Genomic DNA, 20,440 nt, shown 5'->3' with positions numbered 1-20,440 from the left:
ACGCTGCTATGAAGTGCCTTAGGATGTTTTCTGCGTAGGGATTGTGGATGCATTGTAATAATTTTCCAAAACTCCCTGGACTCGGCAAAGGTCCCGGCAGACTGGAAAACTGCTAATGTAACACCCTTATTTAAAAAGGGCAGTAGGCAGAAGGCTGGAAACTATAGACCGGTTAGCCTAACATCTGTGGTAGGTAAAATTTTGGAGTCCATTATTAAGGAGACAGTAACAGGACATTTGGATAATCATAATTTAATAGGACAAAGTCAGCATGGTTTTATGAAGGGGAAGTCCTGTTTGACAAATTTGCTGGAGTTCTTTGAGGAAGTAACATATAGGGTGGATAAAGGGGAACCAGTGGACATAGTGTATTTAGACTTCTAAAAGGCATTTGACAAGGTGCCACACAAAAGATTATTGCTTAAGATAAAAAATCACGGGATTGGGGGTAATATTCTGGCATGGATAGAGGATTGGCTATCTAACAGAAGGCAGAGAGTTGGGATAAATGGTTCATTCTCAGACTGGCAATCAGTAACTAGTGGTGTTCCGCAGGGGTCAGTGCTGGGACCCCAACTCTTTACAATCTATATTAACGATTTGGAGGAGGGGACCGAGTGTAACATATCAAAGTTCGCAGATGATACTAAGATGGGAGGGAAAGTAGTGAGTGAGGAGGACATAAAAAACCTGCAAGGGGACATAAGACAGGCTAAGTAAGTGGGCAGAGATTTGGCAGATGGAATACAATACTGGAAAGTGTGAGGTTATGCACTTTGGCAGGAAAAATCGTAGAGCAAGTTATTATCTTAATGGCAAGAAACTGGAAAGTACTGAAGTACAAAGGGATCTGGGGGTCCTGGTGCACGAAACTCAAAAGGTTAGTATGCAGGTGCAGCAAGTGATTAAGAAGGCCAATGGAATGTTGGCTTTCATTGCTAGGGGGATAGAATATAAAAATAGGGAGGTATTGCTTCAGCTGTACAAGGTATTGGTGAGACCGCACCTGGAATACTGCGTACAGTTTTGGTGTCCATACTTAAGAAAGGACATACTTACTCTCGAGTCAGTACAAAGAAGGTTCACTCGGTTAATCTCGGGGATGGACATATGAGGAGAGGTTGAGTAGATTGGGACTCTACTCATTGGAGTTCAGAAGAATGAGAGGCGATCTTATTGAAACATATAAGATTGTGAAGGGGTTGGATCGGGTGGATGCGGGGAGGATGTTCCCGATGATGGGTGAAACTAGAATTAGGGGGCATAGTCTTAGAATAAGGGGCTGCTCTTTCAAAACTGATATGAGGAGGAACTACTTCATTCAGAGGGTGGTAGGTCCATGGAATATGCTGCCCCAAAAAGCTGTAGAAGCTACATCATTACATAAATTTAAAACAGAAATAGAGTTTCCTAGAAGTAAAGGGAATTAAGGGTTACGGGGAGCGGGCAGGAATTTGGACATGAGTCTAGGTTTGGATCGGACATGGCCCTGTGGGTAGCGGAGCTGGCCCAGGGGCCGTGTAGCCTGATCCTGCTCCTATTTCGTGTGTCTAATTCTGTTAGATTCAGGAGATGGTTCTGTGATAGTAGACTGGCGGTTAGGATCAGGTCAGCCATGATCGTATTAAATGGCGGAGCAGGCTCGAGGGGCCGATTGGCCTACTCCTGCTCCTATTTCTTATGTTCTTATGTAGGTGCTATATAAATGCAAATTATTGTTGTTGTTGCTACACTGACCATGACATCTTTGGGACCTTAATTGCCAATGTCATAGGTACTGCAAAAGACATTACTAACAGAAACTGAGAAAGTATTTCCCTTTCATAACTAAGGCAAATGGATGAACATAGCACTCCAAAAAGCAAACAATTTTCCTGAATGGTAAGCTTGTTGGTTGGTGTCAAAGCTTTGGCATCAACACTAGAAACTCTCAGGAAGTTATGGAATGAAAGCATCGGAGTACTGCTAAAGCAGAAGACGGAGCGTGTTGCTATAACATTGGAGTACAAAATATTCCAAAGTCAACTTTAGAACACAATAGTACATCAGCATGACGATTTCCATACATTTTCATCTTTGCTATTGATACACTGCTAAAAACCCTTGTACCTTAGGTGAAAGCACATAATTCTAAACACAATAAACATTGCAAGCCTACCATAAATTCACCTTTACATTTCAATGAAACAATACCTTTCAGGTAACTGCAAATTCAGTTCATAATTAGAAGGATCTGGAGTTTTCTTGTAAGGCAATGGCTGTGATGACTGGTCTGATAGAACTGCAAGTGCTGTAGATGAATCCATGTGTTTTGCAAGCGATACGGGCTCCGATGCATTGTTTGAATTTACTCCAGTGGTAGCATATTGTGGCACAGGTGCCATTTCAGCTTGTTGTAGTGGTGGTAGTAGTGAAAATATTGCAGAAGTGTTCTGTAGAAGTATTGAACAATAAAACAAAAAAAATCTGTTGAGAACTGTCATAGTTGCTATCCAAAGAAAAATTATTTCACTGCTTTGTGATAATATAAAAGTAATTTACTGCAAAAAGTGAATAAAATGTACAAACTAATGTAAAATTAGGTTGGCTATATTTAAGTAAGAACTATTTGTTACTGGCTGAAGATTATTTTGTACCTCCTCTGGTTTCTTTCTGAGTGACACTGTATTTACAGTCTGCAAAGCAGCGTTAACTTTCCTTTCCAATCGTTTTATTCTAGTCTGTGTGCAAAAATAAATGGTTATAAATCAGTTTTTAATCTTGGTAACTTGAATTTCTTTTTAACTATTAAAACTGTGACAATGGCATGAAACCTATATACAATGGGAGGTCAAAGTCCCAGCAGAAGGGAAGATAGAAAAAAAATAAGTTTCTACACAGAGACAGAGAATAAAGGCTGAATTTCGTACCTAGAATTTCCAGGTTGGGAAAATGATCTCCTTCGCCAAAAATTTCAATTTAGGTCTGCCACATTTCTTACAGACCTTTGAATTAGTACTACATTCAAAAGCAGTGTAGTACTACGGCTTTCAGTCCACTTGCAACTGGATAGTAATTGCCCACTGCACAACCGACCCCAGAAAAGAGACATTTATCCCTTTTGTCTGGGTTGGACTTGAATACAAACAACTGCCCATTTATGCGGGAATAAAAAAAGACAAGGTCACTGGTGTAATTTAATGTATGTCCTTCCTTAACACAAAATGTATTAACAAAAATATTGTTCAAAATTTCACACACTAAGAACCAATATTGGTTCCCGTCACAAACTCCATTCCCTAGCCACCAACTCCATCCCTCTTCCTGGAAATCGTCTTGAGGCTGAACCAGACTTTTCACAACCTTGGTGTCAGATTAGACTCCGAGATGAACTTCCAACCACATCTCCACGCCATCACTAAGACCGCCTATTTCCATCTCCGTAACATTGCCCGACTCCACCTTGCCTCAGCTCATCTGCTGCTGAAACCCTCACCCATGCCTTTCTTAGCTCTAGACTTGACTATTCCAATGCACTCCTGGCCGGCCTCCCATCTTCTACCCTCGGTAAACTTGAGACCATCCAAAACTCTGCTGCCTGTGTCCTAACTTACACCAAGTCTTGTTCACCCATCACCCCTGTACTTGCTGACCTATATTGGGACCCGGTTAAGGAACGGCTCGATTTTAAAATTCTCATCCTTGTTTTCAAATTCTGCCATAGCCTCGTCCCTCCCTATCTCTAATCTCCTCCAACCCTCAGATATCTGCACTCCTCCAATTCTGGCCTCTTGAGCATCCCCTATTTTAATTTACGTTAAAGGCGCTATATAAATACAAGTTGTGGTTGTTAAAAACTTACTTGAATACTTTTAGCCAGTTCTTCATGCTTTTGCCCGCAGTCAATGTTTTCAATTCTTCTTGTTAACTCTTCAAGTTTGTTGCCCAAAATATCACTACTAAATTCGGTGGTCATCTTTCTGTGAAGCATTTTCTGGATCTAACGATATAAATTGGAATAAATTGCTGACTTGCACATATAGGAAATCAAAGCACAGCTCAAAGTTTAAGGAACATATTTTCTTACATTAAGCAGTATTAATTATCTACTATAGGTATGGTCTTTCTCATTCTTTCAACATAGTTGTCCTCCCATGTACAAATGAACTGGCATCATCCAAATCAGGGAAAATCTCGAAGACACTGTCCTTTTTGCATAACACAGGAGCAATTTTATTCACCACATCCTATTCGCGCTCTCTCTCCTGTCCTTCCAAAATTGTCTATAGGGCCGTATTCTGGAAGTAACATTAGGTCCTTTAAAAGGTGGCGGCGAGATAGAGGCCAAGTTGATAAAAGGAATTAAAATATTCAAGTGAGCCAGGTCAGGAGAAGGACCAGTGGGCAGGTAGGTGGGACTTTTGTATTTGAAGGATTAACTGCATTTAAAGAATGAGGAAGTACCCAGAGTGCCAACGGGTATAGCTGGTTTTGTCTGGTAAAACAGGTTGGGACAACTGCATCTATTTTGGAGGTGATTAATTTGGTCAGTATTTCAGACATTGAGAACAGAAATTTTCCCATCCAATATGGATAAAAGGTATTATCGCTGCCACTTGCTCACATACTTCCATGTTTGATAGTTATTTTCACCTATTCTCCCTGTACAAGGGATACTACTAAAAGCTGGCTGTAACTGCCTCCTCTGTTATACTGTGGATAAACTAGTTTCACAAGAATCATTGAAGACAGTCCTTTGAGTGTGGGAGAAATCCAGGGAGACGTGAATTAAGTCCTGCTCTAGTGTGGAATGCCACAAGGAAAATGACTGACATATCAGACCAAGAGAGCTTTACATATCATGGGAAGGATAACAGCACAAGTGCTGCCGTAGTGTTAAAAAAAGTCTTAAAATTGTGTCTCTTTTGGTAATCTGGATTCAATACTGCAGTATATGGAAGATGACCATGGCAATACTATACTGCAGCAAAAAAAACGGCGTTAATAGAATAGGACCAATTTTACAAACATGCATGCTACTGGCGAAGAGCCTCAGTTGCACATATTGGGATATTATGGTCAGTGTGTTATGTATTGTGTGTTCTATTGTGTGTTCTCCTCCCACCTGTGGTGGCGCTGTCACAAGAGATAAATGGTTGGGTGTTCTCTTAAGTTTTAGCTCTCTTTGTTCGGAACTTTCCAGAACTTCCTTTCCTTCCAATAAAGCACTTCATGTTTGAATCTCTGAGTTCTGAGTCCTAAATTGTGTCTAGGTAGAAAGGTACCAACACAACAAGTGGCAACGAGGAGCGGATGAATCTGCGTACGTTACGGGTGCAGTGAGTAAACAGAAACTTTAATTTGAAACATGAGATGGCTACTATATTAGGAAACATCGGTGATTTTGATGAAAATGTGGAGCAATGGAGTGCATATACAGAACGCTTTGACTATTTTGTATTGGCGAATGCGGTGGCAAATGAAAAGGTCGTGCCTACCTTTTTGAGTGTAATCGGGCCGAAGACTTTCAATTTACTTCGCAGCCTCGTGCAACCAGATAAGCCAGGAACTAAAACATATAAGCAACTAGTGGAAATTCTTGGAGCACATTTTTCACCAAAACCTCTGAAATCTAAATCTCTCGGCAATAACCAAATGGAATCAAGAGGAGGGCGAATCAATGACGATGTTTATTGCTGCTTTAAAAAGGTTGTTGGAACACTGCCAGTTCAAGGAGGTGCTGAATGACACCATTAGAGACAGACTTGTGTGTGGTCTGCAAAATGCAGCCACACAGAAGCGCCTTCTTACTGAGGACAACCTTACTCTTGAAAAGGCCATTGAAGTTAGTGTCTCCATGGAGATGGCGGAAAAGGAGGCTCACCAGTTGAGTTCAACAGGGAGAGTTCACAAGGTGTCGTCTGAGCCTAAAGGTGCGCGGAACGGCACATGTTACCGTTGTGGGAAAACGGGCCATCACGCTAACGACTGCTGGTGTACGGAGCTGGAATGCCGAAATTGTGGCAAAAGGGTCACATTGAACGCGCCTGTAGAGGTAAAAAAACAGACCGAGCTGGGAAGCATGGAAGCAAAATGTCTGTATTTGGACAAGAGAGGAAAAAGAGTATTCATTCAGTGCAGTATGATGGAACAAGCAAAACAGAGGGGAGCGACACCTCTGAGGAGGAAGAGGTGCATATACTGACGGTTGCAGGTGGTTCAAATGACTACTGGGTGTCACCACTGGTGGAGGGACAATCAGTGCGGATGGAGGTGGACACAGGCGCGGCTGTGTCCCTTGTTTCAGACACTGTCTGCAACAAAATGCTAAAGCATCTTACCCTTCAGCCAACAAACATTGTGCTAAAGACGTATACCGGCGAACCTGTGGCCATGAGAGGCGTCATTGAGGTGACAGTTAAATTGAACGGACAGACTGCAAAACTGCCACTATATGTGGTAAAGGGAAATTACCCATTGCTACTGGGACGTGCGTGACTAGAGAAAATCACGCTGGACTGGCCTGCAGTCCGCATGATGTCAAAAGGGGAGTCAGGTCTGACTGCAGTGTTAAACAAACATGCAGAACTCTTCAATGGGGAACTTGGGAGCATGAAAAAGATCAGCGTGAGACTGGACATTAAACCTGACAGCAAGCCGAAGTTTCACAAAGCCCGACCTGTACCCTATGCAATTAGGCTAAAAGTTGAGGCTAACTTGGAGGCCTTAGTCGAGAATGGAGTCCTGGAGCCTGAGCAAATGGGCCACACCCATTGTTCCTGTCCTGAAAAAGGATGGATCTGTTCGAATCTGCGGGGATTTTAAAGTGACTATTAACCCGGTGCTGTCTGTGGAACAGTACCCTCTTCCCCTCATTGATGATCTTTTTACGGGCCTGGGCGGAGGGCAAAAGTTCAGCAAAATAGACTTATGCCAGGCTTATCTACAACTGCATGTCAATGACAAATCAAAGGAGCTGCTGACAATTGTGACACACAAGGGGCTATACAGGTACTGCCGCCTTCCGTTTGGAATTACGTCAGCCCCTGCTCTATTCCAAAGGGCAATGGATCAGATTTTGAGTGGACTGCCAGGAGTCCAGTGCTACCTGGACGACATCCTTGTCACTGGGACAAATGAGGATCATCTTCTGAACTTGGATGCGACACTACAATGACTGAAAGAGTACGGACTCAGAGTTCGTAAAGACAAATGTGAATTCTTTCAGTCTTCAGTTGAGTACCTGGGGCATGTGATTGACGCTACTGGCCTGCATAAGGTGCCGCCAAAGGTCAAGGCGATCGTGGAGGCCCCAGCACCCCAGAATGTGAGCCAGTTACGTTCATTTCTGGGGCTACTTAACTACTATGGGAAGTTTATTCCAGACTTAGCAACATTGCTGAAGCCGTTACATCAGTTGCTATGTCAAGGCAAAACATGGAAATGGACTGAACTGTGCAACGAAGCTTTCGCCCAAGCAAAGAAAGCATTGCTGAAATCGGAGGTCCTGACACACTTCGACCCAAAGCTACCCGTGCAGCTAGCATGTGATGCATCACCATATGGTGTGGGAGCAGTCATATCCCACATCATGCCTTCGGGTGAAGAGAAACCTATCGCCTTCGCATCACGCACCTTGAACAAGGCCGAGAGTAACTATGCGCAGATCGAGCACGAGGCCTTGGGAATCGTTTTTGGAATTCGAAAATTTCATCAGTACCTGTTTGGGAGAAGGTTCACACTCCTGACGGACCACTGTCCATTGACTTCAATCTTCGGGCCCCACACCGGAATTCCGTCTCTCGCTGCAAGCAGGATGCAAAGGTGGGCTTTACTGTTGTCAGGACACACATACGACATCAAATATCGCAAATCAGACTTGCACGGCAATGCAGACGGTCTCTCGAGGCTACCCTTGCCTCCCCCAGAGCCTCGTCAGAAAGACATCTTCTACTTTAGACAAGTGGAGGGAGCACCTGTCACTGCAGTTCAGGTGCGAAGGTACACCCGCAACGATCCAGTCCTGTCTGAGGTAATGGACGATGTCATTCGAGGGAGAGCGATAGGAGATTCTCCTAGTTTGAAACCTTACGTTTCAAAAAGAAATGAGCTCTTTGTCCAGGCAGGTTGTCTTCTTTGGGGACGCCGTGTCATCATTCCGCCACCTCTGAGGGATCCTATACTGCAACAACTTCATACAGGCCACAGTGGGATGGTTCGGATGAAGGAAATGGCAAGAAGCTACTTCTGGTGGCCAGGTCTCGATGAAAATATTGAGGAGAAAGCCAAAACATGTTCCCCATGTCAAAGAGTCCGGAATGTTCCGCAGCTGGCAACCCTACACCCCTGGGATTGGCCTGCAGAAGTGCGGCAGCGAGTACATGTGGACTTCGCCGGTCCTTTCGAAGGGAAGATGTTTATGGTGGTTGTGGACGCTCGTAGCAAGTGGCCGGAGGTCGCTGTGATGAGGTCTACCACGGCAGAGAAAACAATTGAGAAACTTGGTGAGATGTTCAGCCGTTATGGCTCACCAGAACAACTCGTAAGTGACAACGGTCCACAATTTGTATCACAGGAGTTTGCAACCTTCCTGCATGTGAATGGTGTCCAACACATCAGGTCTGCGCCCTATCATCCCTCTACTAATGGCCAGGCAGAAAGGTTCGTGCAAACTTTGAAGCACGCCTTGAAGGCATCGCAAGGTCAGGGCTCAATCCACCAACGTCTGAACAGCTTCCTGTTGTCCTACAGGAACGAGCCGCATGCCACAACCAAAACTTCCCCCACTTCGCTCATGATGAAGAGGCAGTTGCGGACAAGTTTTGACTTACTCAAACCTCCAAGGGCAGAACAGGTTGTCCATTGTCAACAACAAGCTCAAGTTGAAAAGAGAGAGAAAAAAAGCCAAGGAGAGACGGTTTCATCCGGGAGAGCACGTCCTAGCTCGAAACTACAACACTGGACCGAAATGGGTTCCAGCTATGGTGATCGCGCAGACGGGCCCTGTGTCTTACACGGTTGAGACGGCCGAGGACGTCGTCTGGAGAAGACACACAGATCAACTGTTGCTAGGAGCAGAGACAGCCACAGAGGCTCCAACGGCTGGTTGGCCTGAACTGTTTCCGAATGATACCGCAAACCAGCATCCTTTGCCACAGTGCTCTTCTCCAACACAGGAAGTCAAAGAGACTGTTCCACCTGTGCAAACTCCTGACTTTCAACTGACACAGGCACCTTCTCCATCCAGGCCTGTGTTAATGCCTACTGCTGTGGAAGCCAGCGATGACCGCTGGTATCCTGTCAGAGAGCGGTGGCCTCCAAGACGCTTGGATCTGTAGGCTTAGTGACTTACCCACAAGACTGGGGCAGAATAAACCCCAGGGTAAAGTCAGGGTTTGAGGCAGTCTACCTCTACCCTAGGTTCGTTGAGTGCATTGAAAGTAACTTACCTGTTGAGGAATAATGTGGACCTTCCATTTAAGAGGGGAGGAAATGTTATGTATTGTGTGTTCTATTGTGTGTTCTCCTCCCACCTGTGGTGGCGCTGTCACAGGAGAGAAATGGTTGGGTGTTCTCTGTTAAGTTTTAGCTCTCTTTGTTCAGAACTTTCCAAAACTTCCTTTCCTTCCAATAAAGCACTTCATGTTTGAATCTCTGAGTTCTGAGTCCTAAATTGTGTCTAGGTAGAAAGGTACCGACACAACACAGTGCATCTGCACTTTCCGGATATGTCCAGCCATAAGGTAAGGCTCCTTGTTGGTAGTGCACATTTGTAAAATCGTCCCTAATATATCACCATGACCTACGCTTATTGACACAGCAATCTATAACTTAAGCTGTATATCAAATTTATTAATGCTGGATGAATTAGAACTAAAATTAACCAGGTTTACAGTACCATCCTAGATTAAAATTCACTTTTTTATCCACTGTAATCCAATTAAAAAACTCACATTAACTGAAAGAACAGTGGGGGTGATTTTGCCAATGGAGAGCTTTTGGAGGCGGGACTCCCACTTGTCGGGTTTTAGTCCCGCCTCCATCGACTTCTGGCCATCCCACGCTATTTTCCCTAGATTGGCCTTGTTAAGCCCGCCCAATGGGCTTAGCAGGCCAATTAAGGGAAAGCTGGTTGCAGAGAACGTCAACGTATGACGTTTCATCTGTCAAAAACTTTTGACAGATGAATTGTCATTGTTTGACAGCTCTGTGAAGCTGTCAAACAGTGACATTCTCTGTAGAATTCAACACCTCATCAAATCTCTTTCTTTTGCAGAAATGAGATGGTTGTTGCATTGGAGAATGAAACGGCCATCTGTCATCTCTGCTGCGGAGGTGTGAGACTCTCCGCATACCCACCGACTGAAGCCCACAGGAAGAAACAAAGGTAAGTAAAATTTTTCCTAACACTTTCCACTGACCTCAAATACTCACCTCTCCACACTTGCACCCATCACTTACCTCCACAGCACACTTTTGCAGCCCTCCGAGCCCCGCAGATCCACTACTCGCCTCGGTGACCCTGGCGGGGTTCGGAGTCTTCGGGAAGCCTGTACTTGTGGGGGCAAAATGGTGATAAGCCTATTTTCTGCCTGTTAACTACCTGTTAACAGGCAGTTATGTGGCTATAATTTCTTCCCGCCTCCAAGGAGACGGGACCCGGCATGGGACGGCTAACCGCCTCCTGACAAGATGGCACGGAGGCGGGTTGGGCACCCACCCCCAAATTCTGCCATTTTCCCGGCAGTCTCGTCTCCATACTGTAGATTTCTTTTAAAAACCCTGTACAATAGCAAAATGCTGAAAGCCTGTTTGGCCCAGTGGTAAGGGCATGAAATGGTTAAATTTCAAGGCACAGAAAAGGTGCCAGTCATCAAAGTCTGCAGTTCTTGAAGAACACATTGATACTGGACAATGAAAGCTTTGACTCATGATTAACTCTGAAAAGGACATTGACATTGAACTGTGAGGCCTTGAATCATGGTTGGTTTCGATGGGAAAAATTAACATCTGGACAATGCTCTGAGTTTAACTGAAACAATGGGGGTCACGATCGACTTCCTGACATGAATGGAAGATACACAAGTCCCGAGCAGACAATCAGCCAACTGCCCATCAACAGTAATAGAAATCACACTGAATATGTGTTACAGAAAGCAGGAGAGGAGAGAAGGAGTTTTCTTCGATCTCACAACTCTGTACACCTCCGGTGATTGAATTACAGGTTGACGAGGTGTGAATGTCAGACAGTTCAGCAAACCGACAACCAAAACTGGTTGGGGGAGGCCAGCATGGGGCCAGGTGACTAAAAGAACTATAAAAAGGAACCACATCACAGCTCTCTCTCTCGGAAGCTAGCTCTGACTACAGCAACTGCCAGGTGTAAGAAGGAAGGGAAGACGGTCATCTCCAGCTCGCAGCCTGCAATCGACATCGGCCACGACCAGCCGAACGGGTGATTGTAAGTATCAGTTGACTCGACAAGGGGTTTGCGCTGTGTAGGCAGCTGCAGTCAGATAAAGGAGGACGGGGACAGGTCATCGCCGATCCAGGCCTACAATCCACAACGGTAACGACCGGCCTTATGGGTGATTGTAAGTTTCAGCCAAATCTCAACAGGGTTTTGTCGGTTTTAATAAACTAACAGTTTTGGGTTGAACCTAAACCTTTGTGTCGTCTACCATTTTGTTCCTGTAAAACCCAGAGTCAAAGAACCCTTGTAAGGACGAGGAAACCAAACACCTTACAATACCCGCCCCCCCAGGGCTGGCAAGATCGCGCCCCAAGACTTTAATGAAGGGGTACTGGAGATATTTCCTGCTAAAATGCAACAGACCAGTATAAATTTAATGAAGCAAATTATTAGCTAAAATTATTCTTTGAAACATGCTTTGGAGAAACACGTTGGTTATCCAACCATTTTAGTTTATTTCTCAGTATGTTCATTTCCCTTGAAAACTCTTAAGCCAACACCTTAATATCCCCAATTCCAAAACAAATAAAAACAAAGATCACCTCTTCCAAAGACATCTTCTTGGCAGTTTCTCCACTTTGGCTTTTGTAACTTAAGTTGAGATGGTCACTTTTGTCATTTTCTGAAGTCTTGACTCGTTTTTCATTATTTTTTTCTTCACTTCTTGAATGGATCCGCTTTCTTAGAACTTGGTCTTAAGGAATGAATATATTTAAAAAATGATTTTAAAAAAGTACAATTTTAATGGATGGAATATTTTCCTCATTAAAAGGGGAATCTAATTTTGATCAATTAATCATTATTTTCATTTGGTTATTCTTTTCTTTCTTTTGATTGCTGGCAATACCATTTACCTCTTTATTCCTGGGTTGAGAACATTCTGTAGTCACTGACCTAAAGCATCTAGATTGCCAACTTATTATGCTATCTTCAACAATGAAATCCAGAACTCAAAAGTTTGTGTGTAAAATATGCTATTACATCATTGTTACCATGGGGAAGGTACTGGAAGGGAACAGAGGATTTACAAAATAAATCAAAATCTTCAATGCATCATTTATCTAAAATTCTTACGAGGAAAAACAGGACTGCATTGCAACACAAGTGACTTAATTAGCGACCACATGTTTTTGTCACAAGAAATAGCTCAGGAATGTGCATCATAACCAGATAGAGAGTAATGTGATGAAAGAAATAGAATTATTTTATTAACTCAAGTTCCGTTCTCCTTTCATTTGCTTTCCTGGCTTGAGTAAGCAGATATTGGTTTACTTCTTTTAAGGAGGTTAGAAATAATTTTCTTTTACTGCACAAATAGCAAGCTAAAATGATCAACGATGAAATAAAAAGTCTACTGCAGAGAATTGCAAAAACTGAAATGCTTTCATTGCACTTCAAATAATGAATGGAGTGATTAACAACAGTGTGAGCACTTCCGGTTGGTCCGATAATGCCGCTTGCCACGCATGTGTCAGCCACCCGATGTCACTCCACGCATGCATGGTGCCACTCCAATGAAGTCACTCCTTCTTATGGCTGTTCTTTCTGGAAATCAATTTGTGTGGTATCCTTTGCTGTTGTCCTTGCTGGATGAAATTCTGAAAAGTGTGGGGCTGGGCTTTGTGCAGTGCCCAGATGGGAATATTTAGAGGCCCTGCAGTAATGTCTGGTACACACAGGGCCATATTACAGGGAATCCTGTATCAAACCATGAAACTACCGGATTGTTGTAAAAACCCATCTGGTTCACTATTGTGAGGGGGGGGGGGGTTTAAACTAACTTGGCAGGAGAATGGGATACGGAGTGTAGCTATAGTAGGGCGTGATGCACAGCCAAATATAGAGGAAAAAACAAATCAGCCTGGAAGGCAGAGCAAGTATCTAACAGCACAAGGGAGTATGGCAAGGCTGGATGGCATTTATTTTAATGCAAGGAATCTTGCGAGTAAGGCAGATGAATTGAAGGTGTTGATGAACACATAGGAGTATGATATTGTTGCTATCACAGAGACATGGTTGAGGGAGGGGCAGGACTGGCAGCTCAATATTCCAGGGTATAGAATCTTCAGGCAAGACAGAGGGGGGTGTAAAAGAGGAGGGGGTGTCGCAATATTAATCAAGGAGTCAATTACTGCTGTAAGGAGGGATGATATCTTAGCAGGTTCCTCTAATAAGGCCATATGGGTAGAACTTAAAAACAAAAAGGGAGCAAGCACTTTGCTGGGAGTGTACTATCGGCCCCCAAACAGTCAGGGGGCGATAGAGGAATAGATATGTAGGCAAATCTCAGAGAAGTGTAGAAATAATAGGGTAATAATAGTAGGGGATTTCAACTTCCACAATATTAACTGGGATAGTCAGAGTGTGAAAGGCTTAGAGGGTACGAAATTCTTAAGTGCATCCTGGAGAACTATTTGAGCCAGCATGTAGAAAGTCCTACAAAAGAGGGGGCAGTACTGGACCTAATTCTAGGGAATGTAGCCTGGCAAGTGGTAGAAGTGTCAGTAGCAGAGCATTTTGGTGACAGTGACCATAATTCGGTGAGATTTAAGGTAGTCCTGGAAAAGGACAAAAATGGACCGGAAATAAAGGTTCTAAATTGGGGGAAGGCCGATTTTAATATGATAAGGCAGGATCTGGCCAAAGTGGACTGGGATCAGCTACTTATAAGAAAATCCACATCAGAGCAGTGGGGGTCTTTCAGAAAGAAAATAGAGATAGTACAACGCCAACATGTTCCCATAAATGTCAAGGGTGGGACCAACAAACCCAGGGAATCCTGGATGTCAAGGGATATACAAGAATGGATTAGGAAAAAAAAGGGAGGCTTTTGGCAGATACAAAGGACTAAAAATAGTGGAAGCCCTAGCGGAGTATAGAAAGTGCAGGAGGGTACTTAAAAAATAAATTAGGAGAGCGAAGAGGGGGCATGAAAAAACACTGGTGGACAAAATCAAGGAAAATCCCAAGGTGTTTTATAAGTATATTAAGGGCAAGAGGATAACCAGGGAAAGAGTAGGGCCCATTAGGGACCAAAGTGGCAATCTGTGCGTAGAGCCGGAAGATGTGGGTGAGGTTTTAAATGAATATTTTGCATCTGTGTTCACTATGGAGAAGGACGATGTAGGCATAGAAATCAGGCAGGGGGATTGTGATATACTTGAACAAATTAGTATTGAGAGGGAGGAGGTACTAGCAGTTTTAGCAGGCTTAAAAGTGGATAAATCCCCAGGCCCAGACGAGATGTATCCCAGGCTGCTGTGTGAGGCAAGGGAGGAAATTGCAGGGGCTCGGACACAAATTTTCAGATCCTCTCTGGCCACAGGGGAGGTGCCAGAGGACTGGAGGACAGCTAACATAGTACCATTATTCAAGAAGGTTAGTAGGGATAAACCAGGGAATTGCAGGCCAGTGAGCCTATCAGTGGTAGGGAAATTATTGGAAAAAATTCTGAGGGGCAGAATTAGTCTCCACTTGGAGAGGCAAGGATTAATCAAGGATAGTCAGCATGGCTTTGTCAGGGGGAGATCATGTCTAACCAATTTGATTGAATTTTGAGAGGGGGTGACTAGGTGCGTGGATGAGGGTAGTGCAGTTAATGTAGTCTACATGGACTTCAGTAAGGCTTTTGACAAAGTCCCGCATGGGAGACTGGTCAAGAAGGTAAGAGCCCATGGGATCCAGGGCAATTTGTCACATTGGATCCAAAATTGGCTTAGTGGCAGGAGGCAGAGGGTGATGGTCGAAGGTTGTTTTTGTGACTGGATGCCTGTGTCCAGTGGTGTACCGCAGGGATCGGTGCTGGGTCCTTTGCTGTTTGTAGTGTACATTAATGATTTAGATATGAATGTAGGAGGTATGATCAGTAAGTTTGCAGATGACACAAAAATTGGTGGAGTGGTAAATAGCGAGGAGGGAAGCCTCAGGCTACAGGACAATATAGATGGGTTGGTCAGATGGGCAGAAGTGGCAAATGGAATTTAACCCTGAAATGTGTGAGGTGATGCATTTTGGGAGGACTAACAAGTCAAGGGAATACACAATGAATGGTAAGACCCTAGGAAGGCTAGAGGATCAGAGGGGCCTTGCATGTACATAGATCCCTGAAGGCAGCAGGACAGGTAAATAAGGTGGTTAAAAAGGCTATGGGATACTTATATTCTATGCCTCGGCTAATGAAGGCAAGAGCAGGGAGGTTATGATGGAGCTGTACAAAACGCTAGAGAGGCCACAGCTGGAATACTGTGTGCAGTTCTGGTTGCCACACTATAGGAAGGATGTGATTGCATTGAAGAGGGTGCAGAGGAGATTCACCAGGATGTTACCTGGGCTGGAGCGCTTCAGCTATGAAGAGAGACTGGACAGGCTGGGGTTGTTTTCCTTAGAGCAGAGAAGGCTGAGGGGGGACCTGATTGAGGTGTACAAAATTATGAGAGCATAGATAGGGTAGATAGAAAGGAACTTTTCCCCTTAGTAGAAAGAGTCAATAACCTGGGGGCATAGTTTCAAGGTAAGGGGCAGGAGGTTTAGAGGGGATTTGAGGAAAAACTTTTTCACCCAGAGGGCGGTTGGAATGTGGAACTCACTGCCTGAAAGGGTTATAGAGGCAGGAACCCTCACAACATTCAAGAAGCATTTAGATGAGCACTTGAAACGCCATAGCATACAAGGCTACGGACCAAGTGCTGGAAAATGGGATTAGAATAGATAGGGCTTGACGGCCGGCGTGGACACGATGGGCCAAAGGGCCTCTTTCTGTGCTGTATAACTCAATGACTCTATGACTAATGTCCTTTAGGGAAAGAAATCTGCCATCCTTACCCAGTCTGGCCTATATGTGACTCCAGACCCACAGCAATGTGGTTGACTCTTAACTGCCCTCTGCGGTTCAAGAAGGCAGCTCACCACCACCATCTCAAGGGCAATTAGAGGTGGGCAATAAATGCCGGCCTTGCCAGCAACGCCCACATCCCATGAAATAATTTTTTAAAAGTGGCAGATGGATTAAATGCAGGTCGAGGTCATCCATTTTGGACTAAAACAAGGATAGATCCAAGTTATTTTTTAAATGTTGAAAAGCTAGGAACAGCGGAGGTCCAAAGAGATTTAGGGGTCCATATACACAGATCGCTAAAGCGTAGTCAGGCACAAAAAATAATCAGAAAAGCTAATGGAATGTTAGCCTTTATAACTAGACGGTTAGAATATAAAGGCGGGGCAGGGGGAAGTTTTGCTACAGCTATACAAAGCTCTGGTTAGACCACATCTGGAGTACTGTGTATAGTTCTGGGCACCACACCCAAGAAAGGATATACAGGTACTGGCCTTGGAAGGAGTACAGCACAGATTCACCAGAATGTTACCAGGGCTCCAAGGGTTAGATTATGAGGAGAGATTACATAAACCAGGTTTGTATTCCTTGGAATATAGAAGATTAAGGGGCAATCTGATTGAGGCTTTTAGGATTTTGAAAGGAATCGATAGGGTAGATAGAGAGGAACCTTTTTCCGCTGGTGGGGGACTCTCAGACAAAGAGAACATAACCAGGCCATTCAGAAGAGAATTTAGGAAACACTTCTTCACGCAAAGGGTGGTAGAAGTGTGGAACTGTCTCCCACAAAAAAGCAATAGATTTCAAATTATTAATTAATCTGAGATCGATAGATTTTTGTGAATCCTGTTGCAAGACAATGCTATGAAATTAATGGGATGCCAGTTTGTTAGTTTTATCCATCCTGTATTTATTAAATCCATGAAACTCATGCTATGCCAGTTGTTTGTCTCGTGAGTCCTGTACAATAAAGTCCTTCTGCACCCTCCCTTCACCAAACAGAATGATCAGGTCCACAGTGAGGGGCGGGGGTGGGGTCACGGGAGGGAAATCACGGTAGGAATCAAGGTGGCCAATTTTGAGGTGGAGATTCGGCTGAAGGCCCCTGCTTCATTTCACTTGCCAGACCACCTCTACACTACCCAGAAATGGGCATTTTTTCCTTACGGATGTCCAAGCCTTTACGTCAGAGGAGGCTGTGATCAAAGTGAACAGTATAAATACAGGGGCCTAGGAGTGCAGCAGCACAGCGTGAACAACTGCAAGTTTGGCAAGTGTGGGAGTTTTAAGGGTTAATCTCTTAAAATCTAGTGTTAATTGCTAGTAGCTCTTAAGTAAGATCAACTGTTTAAGTTAAAATTTAAACTTTAAATTTTTAAGTTTCTTCAGGCTTAAGCAGAGACAAACGAGCAAGATCTCCTGCTGGAGAGCTGCTGTAGTTAGTTAATTAGCTAACTGGATTAAACTGGTGACTGAAACAGTAGCAGAGCAGTGGTGACTCATCAGAGTCAGAAACAGTATAAATACAGGGGCCTGTGAGTGCAGCCAGCACAGAGTGAACAACTGCGAGTTTGGCAAGTGTGGGAGTTGGGTGAAGTGGGGGAAGGAGGTGCTTGCTTTTCTTAACTTCTCCCGCAGAGCGGCGGCCGATCCGAGTGGGAGCAGACGGAGGCCCGAGAGCAGGGATAAAAGCAGCAACAGACCAGCATCAACAAGAGAAAACGGCAGTGTGACGTTACAGGTAAGTGATTGGTAGTGACTGTGGGCTAAGTTTTAAGTTAACATATAACTAAATTTTAAAAACTAAACTTAATTTAATTAATTTAATAAACTAAACAAGGTAAATAATTTGATTAATACTAAACGAATTAATTAAACAAATATAATAATGGGAGAACAGGAGATGTGTTGCTGCTGCAATATGTGGGAGCTTGTGGACATTTTTGTCCAGGGCGACTACATCTGCGCTAAGTGTCTGCGGCTTGAGGAACTTCAGCTCTGAGTTGAGGAGCTGGAGTCTGAGCTTCAGACATTGCGAGACATCAGGGAGGGAGAAAGTTACCTGGACCTTTTGCTCCAGGAGGCAGCCACACCCCTTAGATTAAATACAAAGAAGGCCAACATACCATTTGCCTTCCTAACTGCTTGCTACACCTGCATGTTTGCTTTCAGTGACCTGGTGTACAAGGACACCCAGGTCCCTTTGTACATCAGCATTTCCCAATCTAGCACCATTTAAATAATACTCTACCTTTCTGTTTTTCCTACCGAAGTGGATAACTTCACATTTATCCACGTTATACTGCATCTGCCATGTATTTGCCCACTCACTCAACTACAGCAGCTCTCCAGCAGCAGAAACTTCAGGCTTAAGCAGTTTCCCCCCGGCATGGCCCGCGCTGGTCGCCATCTTGGTGAGTGCAATAGCACGGGCGGGACATACATGCTGCGGTATGCAGAGAAGGCAGATTGTGACGTCAATCAGCATGTAACATTGATTTGATGCATGACCTGCCATTTTCGATGTCACCATTCCAAACAACGTCCGCTCCTAAACACGCACAGCTGAACGTGTATTCAGCTGCACGAGGGACCCTGCCCCACCACAATTTAAAGGCATACATCCAACTTGCAGCTAAGTTGATCATTTCTCTTGTACTGGTTCTTGCAGAGTTTATATGAATACTAGCTTGCTGGAAGACATTTATAACATTGTTAAAGTGTGCAGGGAGTGCTGCTGGACGTTGGGAAGGTGTTGGCTCCTACTGGAAGGCCTCTGACTACACCACTTGCTCCCAGTCATGGGGGCTCTAGTTGCAGCCCCCTTCATGCTGCAGCATGGCAGGGAGATGGAGCAGAGGCAGCAAAGACAAGCTGCTCGCAGAGGGCTCTCAGCTGGAGGCCTTACCTACCTAGGGTCTGCAGAGAGCACTTCTCCTACTTACACCTAAGCCAGGAGCAGTGTATTCGGTGGCTCCGCTTCACCAAGGAGGTCACAGAACTCTGCCACCTCTTGGAACCAGACCTGCAGCCCGAGAGTAGGGCGACGATGGCTCTGCCAGTGGCCCTCAAGGTGACCGTGGCCCTGAATTTTTTCATCAGCGGATCCTTCCAGGCTGGAATAGGTGACATATCTTGCAGTTCACCATCCATCGTTGCTTCCGGGAGGTCACAGAGACTCTGTAATCTAGAAGTGACTTCATTGTCTTCTCTCTAAACAGAAAGAAGCAGGAGGAGCATGCACCTGGCTTTGCCAGGATAGCGGGCTTCCCCATGGTGCAGGGCGCAATCGACCGCACGTGTGGCTTTGCAGACACCGCATATCAATGCTGAGGTGTACCATACCGCAAAGGCTACCGCTCATTGTACAGTTGGTGTGCGACCACTCCCAGCACATCATGATGGTGAATGCCCTGGCAGCAGTCATGATGCCTTTATCCTGAGCCAGTCCACTGTGCCAGCAATCTTCCAACCACCACGTTGAACCCGAGGGTGGCTGCTTGGAGACAAGGGCCATCTGCTCTACACCTGGCTGATGACTCCGCTCTGCAACCCCACCATTTGTGGCCAGAAATCATATAGTGACAGCCACGCTGCCACGAGGAACCTCACCGAGCAGGCCATCGGGGTGCTCAAGCGGGTGTCCCAATTCGTGGTGGTCTGCTGCATCCTCCACAACTTGGCCATCATGAGGGCGCAGCCCTTCCCACCATGGGTTCCGTGATCACCTCAGGAGCAGGAGGAAGAGGAAGCAGCCTGCAAATCCCATTCCGGGCAGGCTGTCCATGAGCACATCATCAGACTTCAGTTCCCCTGAATGAAACCCCAGATCCCCGTTGCTCAACACTTCCCCACCCTCTGTTACGGAACATCATAGCGTCCTCTTGGGCACAATGATGAAATGAAAGCCACTACAAAACAAATATTCCCAACAATTTATAAATGATTAATTCCAATATTACATTACAAAGTCAACTAATCACCCCTGTGCATTCCCTTAGTGTCTGTCTTTCGTGTGCCTGTGCCGATTCCAATGTTCCTACGAAGTGCTACCTCAGTGGCTGCAGCATGGCTGGTGGAAGGCTGCTGATTTTCCGTGGGGGACACCAGATGTCCTTGCACGATGACCTTGAGCAAATCTGGGCCTAGATGGCCCA

General features: G+C 44.8%; 1 protein-coding gene across 2 annotated transcripts in view; it reads right to left on the bottom strand.

Moving 5' to 3' along the window:
• atf7ip2 (activating transcription factor 7 interacting protein 2) overlaps positions 1 to 20,440 on the bottom strand; it is a 142,495-nt gene that overhangs the window by 72,237 nt on the left and 49,818 nt on the right. For both annotated transcript variants that reach the window (XM_086000622.1, XM_086000623.1), the window contains exons 3-6: positions 11,995 to 12,146; positions 3,842 to 3,979; positions 2,637 to 2,720; positions 2,194 to 2,432 (exon numbers count right to left, since the gene is read on the bottom strand). In XM_086000622.1, the coding sequence (XP_085856748.1) occupies positions 2,194 to 2,432; positions 2,637 to 2,720; positions 3,842 to 3,979; positions 11,995 to 12,146 (613 nt within the window). The remainder of the gene's footprint in view (positions 1 to 2,193; positions 2,433 to 2,636; positions 2,721 to 3,841; positions 3,980 to 11,994; positions 12,147 to 20,440) is intronic.

Source organism: Somniosus microcephalus, chromosome 11 (genome assembly GCF_052327205.1).
Source record: "Somniosus microcephalus isolate GS21.2 chromosome 11, FLI_Smic_1.0, whole genome shotgun sequence".
Lineage (NCBI taxonomy): Eukaryota > Metazoa > Chordata > Chondrichthyes > Squaliformes > Somniosidae > Somniosus > Somniosus microcephalus.
The sequence above is the reverse complement of the archived record's forward strand: the minus strand, read 5'-3'. Positions and strand labels throughout refer to the sequence as shown.